This window comes from Chelonia mydas, chromosome 25 (genome assembly GCF_015237465.2).
Source record: "Chelonia mydas isolate rCheMyd1 chromosome 25, rCheMyd1.pri.v2, whole genome shotgun sequence".
Taxonomy (NCBI): Eukaryota; Metazoa; Chordata; order Testudines; family Cheloniidae; genus Chelonia; species Chelonia mydas.
The window spans coordinates 4,285,547-4,298,061 of record NC_057858.1 but is presented as its reverse complement, the minus strand read 5'-3'; the positions used below and the strand labels follow the sequence as shown (position 1 = coordinate 4,298,061).

Sequence of the window (12,515 nt, the reverse complement as noted above, 5' to 3'; positions counted from 1 at the left end):
CAATTCTTGTTTTGTGTTACATTAGCAGGGCTATGGTGAAGGCGCCCATTATGGAGAACACAGGGACCTATCATCTCACAACAGCATATCTTCATCACCATTCCTGGGAGCTGGACTAGTAGGTAAGTGCTGCGTGCTGTACCTCTGAGCAAGGTTGTCATCCTACGTAATGCAGGTGAATTAAAAAACCCAATGAAGTGGTTAATCCAAAGTGTTTGCACAGACCATAATAATCCACCCAAACATCACCAAAAGTTGCTGTTTTCAAACCTGCGGCCGAATGAGCTGCTGTCTAGGAGCTCTGTCATTGTTTTATGGATGCACAAGGGCCTTTGTATTTTACATGGTGGTGGTATTTTTTTGATCTATCACAGTAGCATCTAGAGTCCCCAGCAGAGATCAGGGCCCCGTTGTGCTGGGTGCTGCATAGACACATAGTAAGACAGTCTCTGCCCTGAAGAGCTTACAATCTAAATAGCCCAGACAGAGAGGATGGGAGGGGAAACCATCCAAGAGAGGAGAAGGGATTTGCCCAAGATCAAAGAGCCAGGAACATAACCCCGTTTACAGCGCACACCTGGGGCTGTAAATCTACATTAGATGATGATTTGACTGCATATGAGAGCTGGTAGCTGTTTTCTGCCCTCCTGCCCCCCATGCCACTTTGTGACATTTTTCCTAACCTGCACCATGGCTCAAAAGGCCTTCCTTTCTCACCCGTTTCCACTCTGCGCTTGAAGTGACCAGCCTGGGGTCTCGTGCTTTGCACGAGGGCTGTAGTGCGACCTAGTAGTATTGGTGTGTGGGAGAGCCTGGTTTCGTTCCCCGTCTCTCTTGACACCCTGTCCAGAGTGCAGGATGCTCAAACAGCCTGGAAAGAAGGAAGTGCCATGTACATTTTTGCTCAACACTGGCCCCTCTGGTTGACCGAGGGGCATTGATATCCAACCTTGATGTTCTTCTCCTAGTTCTTCCCCAAATGTTGCTATGTGCATTCCTGGAAGGGAAGTTTGTTTTGATTTAAGGAGCTTTTTTCCACAGAGGTCCTGTTTGGCAGGTGTGACCTTCAGGGTGTTCCTTCACACTGCGGCTACCAGATAGTGGAGATGATGGGGGGTTAGCCAGTCTCGCCTGTGTGTCAAGTGCTCTGCACTCCTCTAACCTGGTCCTCCATCCCTATTTGGCACGTGAGGTCCCCGCACTCTGTCTCCTGCTCTGTCTCCAGAGGAGCCAAGATAATCACTGAATTCTGCTGAGGACCTGCAGAGAGAGCCCCGTTCTTTTCCTCGTGCTTCTCTGACTGTCTGCGTCAGGCAGCAGTAAGGGGACCACACCTCTTTAAGTGCCTTGCTGCTGCTTGCTGCTGCTCACATCCCCTCTTTCCCCAGAGATGGTGATTTGCGCACAACTGGGCGCAAGAAGGATACGTGACAACTTACCCCCTTACCTCTACAGACTTGGGGGATTAAGAGCAGAAAATATCCATCCTGAAGGGCTTAGAGAGCTTCTAATTACATTAGGCAAGGAATCCAGGTTAGATGTCCCCTCCTTTCCCTTAGCAGCAGTGGTTAAAACCCTCTTGTTAACGTGGCCAGCATGTTTGCTGAGGTGAGTCTGGAAGTGGGAGAGGAAGGCTATTACTGGCAGTGGCCTTTAGTGAAAGGCGAGGGGGGGCTGTATTCTTTAAAAGAAAATCCCTGCTAAAAACGGTGGTTCCTCCTTCTCCAGAGCGAGGGAGAAAGAGGAAGAGAAGGACTTAATAGATCTAGGAAGCAAATGTTGGCCAATTTCCTCCTCCTGCTCTGTATGTGGTGGAAGAGGGAAGCTGTCAGATCCAGGCCACCAGAGACTGGCTCTCCAGATAGTCCATCTCTAGATGGTTATTTCCCCACTGTGGTTAAAAGGGGAATTTCCAAGTTAAGTCTCCAGGGTCCCATCCAGAGGAGGAAATGAAGAGCGCCTCTGAGCGAGCTATTTCCTGGTTGGATCAGAGGAGGTGGCTCCTTGCTTTCTGACCTGGAGGGTGTAATAAAAGCAGAGGTAGAGTTTCTTAATGACAACAGAGAAGTCCGCGTGAAATCCTTCAGGTTTGGGGGAAGAAAACTCTTTATGTCCAAGAGCCAAACGTGGCTCCAAGAGTTGCCACTGGCTAAAAGTGGCATAATTCCTAAGATTTCTCATGGAGCAGGTGAACAGGAGCTGCTGCCTTGAGGAAGAACAAAAAGGTTTCAGCCCCAGATGTCTGCAGCTGAGAGATGTTTTGCCCAAAAGATAAGCTTACTGTTAAAGACAGAACTCCAGGTTTTTTGCTAGCACATCAGATATTCCCCTAATTCCACTGCATACCCATGCATACGTTCATGATACTTGGGCCTCTCCTACGTGGGTTGATGGGAGTCTCCTTTAGCTGTCGCTAGCACTTAAGGCTTGCACCCCCTCTGAATGTCTGTCCGTAGCACCCAGAGCCCTACGAACTCTTAGTGGGTCCCGATGAGAGGTCAGTGCTGCACATTACAAAATTCTTGGGGACTGTGGCTTGATCCAGGTCTCCCAGGACAGTAAAAAGATCTAATCTTCCAGGAGCACTGGAGGCAGAGGCTGCAACACCAGAAATGAGGCGGGGGGGGTGGGGAATGGACTGGTTTAGAAAGGGAGAGGAAAAATCTGAAACTTCAAAGTCATTTTCATTCCCAAACTGGAATGATTAAAAAAAGTAATCCATGAACTACTTTTTCCCCCAAAATTCAAAATTGTGTTCCTCCTTTTTGCCACTGCGTGTGATAGGCTGGAGGGTGGCTGGGCCAGGGCAGGGTTTTTTCACCTTTTAATCCCCACCCTCACCCCGCCACACACACTCAAAGTTCTGAAAAGTTAGTGGCAAAAAAGAGAAATGGAAAATGTGTGTTTGGGAAGCCCTGGATAGCCTTTATTCTGTTGCATTCAGCAGCGGGAAGGTGGAAGAAACAAAAAATGAAATTTTGAAATCTATATTTTCCAGATTCTGGCTTCAGTGGCAAACTAGAAAATTAAAAAAAAAAAATTAAAATTAAAAACAAAAACACAGCAAACTAAAAAACATCTCAGAGCTTTTTGGAAAAGTTTCCAGTTTGAAAAAAGATTTTTTTTTTTAATGGATGGGAGTTGGGGTGGGGAGGAGAGAGTTTAGAATGAAAAATGTACCGGCTTTCTAACAACACGGACAGGCAGAAGATGAAAGGGTGTAGATAGGATGATACAAGCAATGTGGGGAGAGAGCAGAGAAGGATGTGAGATCACCCTCCCAATTGGCCATCTTCCAATCTCTTTTTCCAAGAGTGCAGTTTAAATCCATTCCAAAGTCTTACCATCTTTTTATTTCCTCCAGGAATGCCAGAGCGCTCTAAAAGAGACTCTCCTTTCAACAGGAGCAAGTTCTGGGCTAGAAATTCCAAGACTGGGTGGGATGGGTAGGGGGAACATCTTCCGAATTCTGGTTTCTGAGAACCCTGAGGAATTGTGGAGTTTGAGCAAAAAGAAAAGGAGTACTTGTGGCACCTTAAAGACTAACCAATTTATTTGAGCATAAGCTTTCGTGAGCTACAGCTCACTTCATCGGATGCATACTGTGGAAAGTGTAGAAGATCTTTTTATATACACACAAAGCATGAAAAAATACCTCCTCCCACCCCACTCTCCTGCTGGTAATAGCTTATCTAAAGTGATCACTCTCCTTACAATGTGTATGATAATCAAGTTGGGCCATTTCCAGCACAAATCCAGGTTTTCTCACCCCCCCTTCCCCCCCCCCCCCCCCCCCCCCCCCCCGACAAACCCACTCTCCTGCTGGTTTGAGCAGCGGTCAGCTGTCAGTTTGCATGGCATAAGGTATAGGGCAGCCCCGCTGCCATGGGCAAGAGGATGCGAGAAGTGGTAACTCCCTCTGCAATTTTTCCCTGGGTGTGTGCGGTTTCCCAAACTGCAGATCGCTGCCCCACAGGCTTCGAACTTGTCCACTGAAGCATCTGACAGTGGGACCAACAGTTCTGCGTGCGTTAGCGATGGAATGCAGTCAAGCCAGTGCTGCTTTTAAAAATAAATAAATAAATAAAACCATTCTTCGTTGCTGCTCCGTTTTCTACCTGCCCCAAAGAAAAATGGTGGAGAGGCAAGAGGCATCTTGACACAGAAGGGGTTAGGCAGGCTTACAAGCCTGTAGGAATTCAGCGCTGGAGAACCTCAGCTTGAGCTTCAGGAAACTTCATGAGCTCTGTCAATATTTGGGCTGCATAGCCCAGTGATCCCGAAAATTCCTTTGATTCATGCACCTACGTTGGCCGAATGATCCATGGTGGCATCTTCATGAAGATGGGTGTAGCAGTGATCACCTTCTTTGGAATAGTGGAGGATTTGCCCATCCTGCAGACCTGGATGGCAGCTTCCTCCCAGGAACCAGCTCCAGACAGACTATCGGGTGTCCTGTGATGCAGGTGGTGGAGTCCCATGAGCTCGTGTCTAAACTTAAAGGAGACTGGTTTAATTCTAGCTTGGAAAGTCATGCGGTTTTGGAGCAACAGTGGACACCAGCTGCAGAAAGGGGTGTTTTTTCTGTCAGGGATTGGGTTTTGTGACACTCCATTCTGCAGCTCCAGCAATAGTGACAACAGCTGCAATCCAGTCTCCGCTCAAGCTGTTAGGATCCTTGGTGTCGTGCATCTCAGTTGCTCCCAGGTCCAGGTTGAATCGGAGACTCCTGCAGGGACTGCTGCTGACAAACTGTTCTAGGCGAACCAGGATGTGAAGAGAGAGGTTCAGATACTGCAGGAGGAAATGGCCATTTTGGTGGAAGAAGGTGGGTGCTACACAACAGCGCATCAGGGCATGTTAATCCAGTTTTCCCACTGATGTGTTCCGGTACCAAGGGCTGAAGTGGACAGGCTGACCGAGTAGGTTTGATTGTGTTATGGACACTCTGTTAATAGGAAGTAGTGGTGGTTCACAGAAATCGTGCAGCACGTGCGTGTTTGGAAGATCACATAGCTTTGTGAAAAATCATCATTGGAAAAACATGAGATTACGACACGAAGCTACATTTTGGGGGGAAGGTTGCATGAATCACAGCTGCTCCGGGAAGCAATGGCTCCATGTCAGTGGATGGAACTTAGCCTGTTACATCCAGGCAAATGAGTGTGATCGTTGGAGTGTCACTGTATACTTCCCAACAGCACATGTCCTCTTTCTCTAGACGAAGGATGGCCAAGGCAAAGGGTGCCCTTTCTGAACACTGAATGAACCTGTCTTGTGCATTTCTTACCATTGCTTCATGTTCCCTGAGCTGTCTGTGTGACCAGGCTAATGCAGGCAATCACGATTCCCAGAGAGCTCTTGTGTTCAACAAAACGTGAGCTCCTTGGCTAATGTTTTTCCCAGTTTGGCCAGGCCTGAGACAGCATTGGGTCTATCAGTGTAACCCTTACAACCTGGCTGTTAAGGGACTGCATGATGGAGGATGTTTGGCCATTGCCAGGAATTGTGTTGCTTCTACCATGTGCTCTTGAGTAGCATGAAATATTGGTGTAAAACATGAGATTTAATACCTGAAAGGTTTGAGAGATGGGACTTCTTACTAATGGGTCTGGAGTGTTGTAAGCACTTGAGGCACAAATAACAGATCAGTGGCATCTTTAGGTGCCTTTTCCCTGGTGCCTGATCATCCAGAAGTAGTCCAGGTCCCAAGAGTTGCTGTGCTGAAGTCTCTACAAAGCCAGAAAACACCATGCATAAAAGCTGGTGTTGGCATTGTCCTCTGCACCAGCATGAATTGTGGCAATGTTTGTATACCTTTCTGTCCCACCAACGGTTGCCTCGGTGGCTTCCTCATCTGAAGAGGAGTTCAGAACTTTGGGCCTTTGTTGCATAACTTTTCACCTGTTACTAAGATAAAGTGGTGATGAGCCTCTCTAGCATTTACCCCCAGTTTTACCAGACTCACTGTTGCCAGCTTTGTCACCCAGATCGATGTAATTTCTGTCATTGAGGGGCAGCATGGCCTGATTGAGTGATTGGGTGGTGAGGGGGAGCTGGGTTCTATTCCCAGTTCTGCCGTATAACCTTCCCCTCTCTCTGCCTGTGTCCCTTTCCACCCATTGTCTATTTAGATGGTTAGCTGTGTGGGGCAGGGACTGTCTTGCGATGGGCATGTGCAGCGTCTGAGCTTGGCGTGCCCTGCTAGCTGCTGCCGGAACACACACAATTAATAATTCCTCCAAAAAGGGGAGGATGGGGAGAGCACGTTCTGTAAACTGGCTGTGAGCGGAGCAGTAAAGATTTGTGCTAAACTTGTGAGCTTTGCAGTTGCCAGCGCTGGGTGTTGCCTTCCAAGACGTAAAAGATGTAGTGCCTATCTTTTAAAAAGGGAAGGAGGAGGATCCTGGGAACTACAGGCCAGTCAGCCTCACCTCAGTCCCTGGAAAAATCATGGAGCAGGTCCTCAAGGAATCAATTCTGAAGCACTTAGAGGAGAGGAAAGTGATCAGGAACAGTCAGCATGGATTCACCAAGGGCAAGTCATGCCTGACTAATCTAATCGCCTTCTATGATGAGATAACTGGCTCTGTGGATGAGGGGAAAGTAGTGGACGTGTTGTTCCTTGACTTTAGCAAAGCTTTTGACACGGTCTCCCACAGTATTCTTGCCAGCAAGTTAAAGTAGTATGGGCTGGATGAATGGACTATAAGGTGGATAGAAAGTTGGCTAGATTGTCGCGCTCAACGGGTAGTGATCAATGGCTCCATGTCTAGTTGGCAGCCGGTATCAAGTGGAGTGCCCCAAGGGTCGGTCCTGGGGCCGGTTTTGTTCAATATCTTCATAAATGATCTGGAGGATGGTGTGGATTGCACCCTCAGCAAGTTTGCAGATGACACTAAACTGGGAGGAGAGATAGATACGCTGGAGGGTAGGGATAGGCTGCAGACAAATTAGACAAATAAGAGGATTGGGCCAAAAGAAATCTGAGGTTCAACAAGGACAAGTGCAGAGTCCTGCACTTAGGACGGAAGAATCCCATGCACCGCTACAGACTAGGGACCGAATGGCTTGGCAGCAGTTCTGCAGAAAAGGACCTAGGGGTTACAGTGGATGAAAAGCTGGATATGAGTCAACAGTGTGCCCTTGTTGCCAAGAAGGCCAATGGCATTTTGGGATGTATATGTAGGGGCATTGCCAGCAGATCGAGGGACGTGATTGTTCCCCTCTATTCGGCCTTGTTGAGGCCTCATCTGGGGTACTGTGTCCAGTTTTGGGCCCCACACGACAAGAAGGATGTGGAAAAATTGGAGAGAGTCCAGCGGAGGGCAACAAAAATGATTAGGGGTCTGGAACACATGACTTATGAGGAGAGGCTGAGGGAACTGGAATTGTTTAGTCTGCGGAAGAGAAAAAAGGGGGGATTTGATAGCTGCTTTCAACTACCTGAAAGGGGGTTCCAAAGAGGATGGCTCTAGACTGTTCTCAGTGGTAGCAGATGACAGAACAAGGAGTAATGGTCTCAAGTTGCAGTGGGGGAGGTTTAGGTTGGATATTAGGAAAAACTTTTTCACTAGGAGGGTGGTGAAACACTGGAATGCGTTACCTAGGGAGGTGGTGGAATCTCCTTCCTTAGATATTTTTAAGGTCCGGCTTGACAAAGCCCTGGCTGGGATGATTTAGTTGGGGATTGGTCCTGCTTTGAGCAGGGGGTTGGACTAGATGACCTCCTGAGGTCCCTTCCAACTCTGAGATTCTCTGATTCATCTGTAACAGCTCAGTGGAGCTTCCTCTGCAGCGTGGGGACCGGGTCACCTGCTGGTTTGAACTAGAGTAAGTGGTGGATTCTCTGTATCTTGAAGTCTTTAAATCAAGATTTCAGGACTTGGTAATTCAGCCAGCGGTTAGGGGTCGGTTACAGGGGGGGATGAGGTTCAGTGGCCCATGATGTGCAGGAGGTTAGACTAGATGATCCCCTCTGACCCTTAAAGTCTGAGTCTAAAGTCTTTAGTCTATTGGGCTAATGTGAAGAGTTTTTTGCCTGCTAATCGAATGTGTTCTGCTTTAGCACTGGTGGTCTAGATTGGATAAGGGGCACTGGACTGGGAACCGGGAGGCTGGGGTTCTGTTCCCAACTCTTAGTGACCTGCTGTGTGATCTCTGGCACATCTCTTCCCTGTCTGTGTGAGCTTCTGTTTCCCCTCCCACGTTTGAGCTGTCTGTCTTGTCTACTTAAGAATGTAAGCTCTCCGGGACAGGGACTCTCGCTGTGTGTACGTATGGTGACTGGCACAGTAGAGGACCGTGCTTTGTGAGGCCTTTCGGTGTTATAACACAAATAAATAATAGCTCCAAAAGAGGGATTTGCATGTGATTTGATTGGTGTAGCATTTCAGATATAACATTCCTGATGTGTCTGGTCTTCCCTGGTTTTCTAGAGGGCTTCTTGATCATCCAAGGGCATGCACAGATGAATAGTCTCACGCTGTCATTGAAAGGAGCAATGTGCATGGTAAACTGGCTGTACAAAATCACCTCGCCACTTCCACACTTTTCTGAGTTTCCAGCGTCCTGTAAATAGCAACATGTATGAAAAGGCCTGAATCTCTAATGTGTGTAAAAGGGATAGGGGAGGAAGTCTGGGAAGAAAACCCCTTTTGGGCCATCAGAAAGAAGAAACACATGGCACAAGACCAAAATTGGGGCCTTCAGTCCTTTAAAAGGAATCACAGCCCAGTCCTCTCCCTTTGCCATTTACAGACCTTTGTGGGGCAGGGGCGGGGTGTGAATCCCAGACTGGTAGGGCCCTTCTTGTTCTTGAACCCGCTAATCCAGAAGGCGGGCGGGGGGTGGGGGGGAGAGAAGAGAGCTTTTTAATAGGCAATCTTTGAAATCAGTTGCTCTGTTCACCATTCACCCTCAGTGAAAGGGGGGTGTGGGGGAAATTGTTTAAACAGCAGGGAAACTGATAAGCCATAACAGATTTCTTTCTAGTAATTATTTCTAGTAATTAGCTTCTTTTCAGAGAAGTGTTTCTAATCGGGTGTGCATTGTGAGCTATTGTGAATTGCGTTCTTCCTGGACAATGGTTTTAATCTGCCCATGGACGTGGGGGTGTGATGACTCCCCTTTTTTTAACTTTTTTTTTTAATCGCTCCCTGTGCTTTCCCCTCCCCTCCCCGCAGGAAATAATTCTAATAGAATTACTGGAATCGGAACAGAATTTTTTTTTAATTCCTTCAGACTTGCTGCGTCAGCGCTTGGGGTTGTGGGTTGCTGAGTTCATTGGATGGGGAAGTGGGGAGTACGTATGGGGCGGTGGGGAGTGAAAGAGGCCGTGCTGCTTGCTTCTGGGGCTGGGTGATTTGAGGCCATCCATGTGTGAACTCCCGTGGGCCTGGCAGAACTGCGGGATGTTCCCTGGCTGTAAGCACCTGCACTTCACCAGGGAGGCTCATCTGCAAGTCCACAGAAAATGCAAATAGCCTTTTCTTGGCTTGTTCCTTTGCTTGTCCAGGGGCAGAAACACTGAACTGGCATGTTAGCTTAAACGGGCCGTCCAGCTTGCATTGTTGTATGTGAGACACTGTGCGTGCCCAGGGGTGGGTGTGAAAGTTGCTGCACGATACAGCTCAACATCCTGCTTAGTGACATGCCTGGAAAGGTACTTTCAGTGTAAACCTTTATTTTCAGGGTTTGCTGATGTCGGGATAAATGACCATCTGGGATGAAGCTTCCTGTTCTCTGTCCTTGTCCAGAAGTGAATTCAAATGTTGCCTTTTTTGAGAGAGAGAGAGAATTTGCAAGCAGAGAATGGAAATCAGTCTGGCAGGTGTCTTTGAAAAGCTAGAGTTACCTGAGCACTGATGCATACCATGTTACATTTTAATTTCAGACTAGGCATGTAGGCTAGTCGAGTGGTTAGGCAGCAGTTGTGCAGAAAAGGACCTAGGGGTTACAGTGGACGAGAAGCTGGATATGAGTCAACAGTGTGCCCTTGTTGCCAAGAAGGCTAACGACATTTTGAGTTGTATAAGTAGGAGTATTGCCAGTAGATTGAAGGACGTGATCGTTCCCCTCTATTCGGCATTGGTGAGGCCTCATCTGGAGTACTGTGTCCAGTTTTGGGCCCCACACTACAAGAAGGCTGTGGAAAAATTGGAAAGAGTCCAGTGGAGAGCAACAAAAAAGATTAGGGGACTGGAACACATGACTTATGAGGAGAGGCTGAGGGAACTGGGATTATTTAGTCTGCTGAAGAGAAGAATGAGGGGGGATTTGATAGCTGCTTTCAACAACCTGAAAGGGGGTTCCAAAGAGGATGGATCTAGACTGTTCTCAGTGGTAGCAGATGACAGAACAAGGAGTAATGGTCTCAAGTTGCAGTGGGGGAGGTCTAGGTCGGATATTAGGAAAAACTTTTTCACTAGGAGGGTGGTGAAGCATTGGAATGGGTTAGCTAGGGAGGTGGTGGGATCTCCTTCCTTAGAGGTTTTTAAGGTCCGGCTTGACAAAGCCCTGGCTGGGATGATTTAGTTGGGGATTGGTCCTGCTTTGAGCAGGGGGTGGGACTAGTTGACCTCCTGAGGTCCCTTCCAATCCTGATATTCTATGATTCTGTGTACGTAGCCCTTCGGCGAAGGGCGTGCCAAGTTTGGGGGAGGAAATCAATTGAGAAATTGCTTATTATAAACAGGTGAAAATAACATACTGCAGACCCTCTCTGGCAGACTTGTGTGAGCATGTGCATATACAGGAGTCCAACAGAAATGTGGAAGGGAAGTGCAGGGAGTTGGAGGAGAAATAAAGGATGGGGAAACCACAAGCCTTCGCCATGTTAAGAACTTTAAACAGTTGACATTCCCAGGTATAAAACATTTAAGCACTTAAAACCTTTCCATGCTGCTAAAAGTCTCCCAATTCTCTCTTCACTACCTGCTATCCCATGAGTGTTGTCCCCCTACCCCTTTCTTCCTCTACGCATGCTCGCTCCTCTTTGGACCTGTCCAAGTCTGCAGAAGTGGAACTCTCTAGTTTTGAATCCCGTACGATCTGTCAGAGCAGGGCTCCCCTCCTGTGGGCCTTATGTAGCAGCCTGATTCAAACTTTTGGCCTTCCTTCAGAAAACAGAAATGTATAACTTCTTTTTAAAGAGAGAGTGACTTTGGCAGCTGAGCTTTAGGGGAGTTGCCCCCAGAAGAACTGCACCATTTAAAAAAATCCTGAAACTTCAAACATCCTCCACCCCCGAAGTTAAGATGGCTGGAAAGATTTGAGGCATCCAGTTCCCACTTCCAACTGATCCGTCTTTTCTGAGTGCAACCCTATCCAGTTTACGTTGCCCACCCAGTCTCAATTTTGCTTCCTAAAATTTGCAAAAATGTGAAAAATTCAAAATAAAGTATGTAGGGGATCTGTTTCCTGCATCTCCTGTATTTTTCAAGGATTCTTAACATTTGGGACTGTCTGAATTTTTGTAACCAAGTGTAATTTTTTGGGAGGAGATGGGAGTAGGGATTGAGGGTATAAACGGTACTCCACTGAAACATACTTTAGTCCTCGTTTTTGTTGAGGTGAGTTTTTCTGTGCGCACTCAGCCTGGTTCTTGAGGAGAGGGGGAACCGATTGCCCAGAGAAGAAACAATACACTGTTTATGTGATCCCCATGGAAATGTTGGCTTTTTCTGTACAACTCATCAATAGAACAGTGGGTGAATTTCAAAAATCTAGATATTTGTTAAAATCAGGAAGATTCTGTCAAACATACTAATCTCTTCCCCCCAACCCTGTGAATCAGATTTATTGCCTTAATTGCTGACAGCATTAGACTCTACAATCTCTTGTGCTTCCCAAAAGGGTTGTTACTTAATTTTTTTGTCTCGCTGAAAAAGGAAGTGTTTTCAACCACCAAAGTTGCTTTCAAACAGTGAGAGTCACTTGAATCCACAAAAGCCAGGAAAGCCTGAGTTGAAGCTGACCTGTCTGTTGTTTTTCAGAGCACCATTGTCCTGCCGAATCCCTCTCTGTTGATGGTGTAAAATAGATTGCTAGTACCTAGCCATACTCTGTATTTATTATCTGAGTTAGCTGCTGGACAGGAGCAAGTGATTCTTAGTGCAAGATTTTAAAAGTGTGGAAATTTCAGCCCTACTGTATGAACCTGCATGTGCGTGTTCTGACGCTTTGGAGAGTGTCAGACAGAAATGTAACATTGTTTGAAAAAGAGATTTGCCGTTTTAATCCGGTGCGCAATAATTTCATTTTTGTTTTGCATTGTGAGCATTCGCACACTTGATTTTAATGCTGTTTGTTGCCTTAAGATGGTTGCGCTACCTGATACTTGCCAACGATGCTTTAAAAGTCACTTAACCAACAAAGTGATACATGTAAGCAGCAATATATTTGCAGCGGGGGAAGCTTGTCAGTTGCTTACCAGATAAAGCGTTCTGGAATTACCCTGGTTTCCCTCTGATTTAGGACTAAGCATGATCTGCCTGACACAACCTGTTGAGTTA

At 47.0% G+C, this 12,515-nt stretch overlaps 1 protein-coding gene across 11 annotated transcripts in view; it reads left to right on the top strand.

Moving 5' to 3' along the window:
* Nucleotides 1-12,515, top strand: part of TCF3 (transcription factor 3) — a 122,414-nt gene that overhangs the window by 68,289 nt on the left and 41,610 nt on the right. For 7 of the 11 annotated variants that reach the window (XM_037885803.2, XM_037885802.2, XM_037885801.2 and 4 more), the window contains exon 5: nucleotides 26-122. In XM_037885803.2, coding sequence (XP_037741731.1) covers nucleotides 26-122 — 97 coding nt within the window. The remainder of the gene's footprint in view (nucleotides 1-25; nucleotides 123-12,515) is intronic. The other 4 variants (XM_037885807.2, XM_037885806.2, XM_037885798.2 and 1 more) reach the window with 1 other exon arrangement.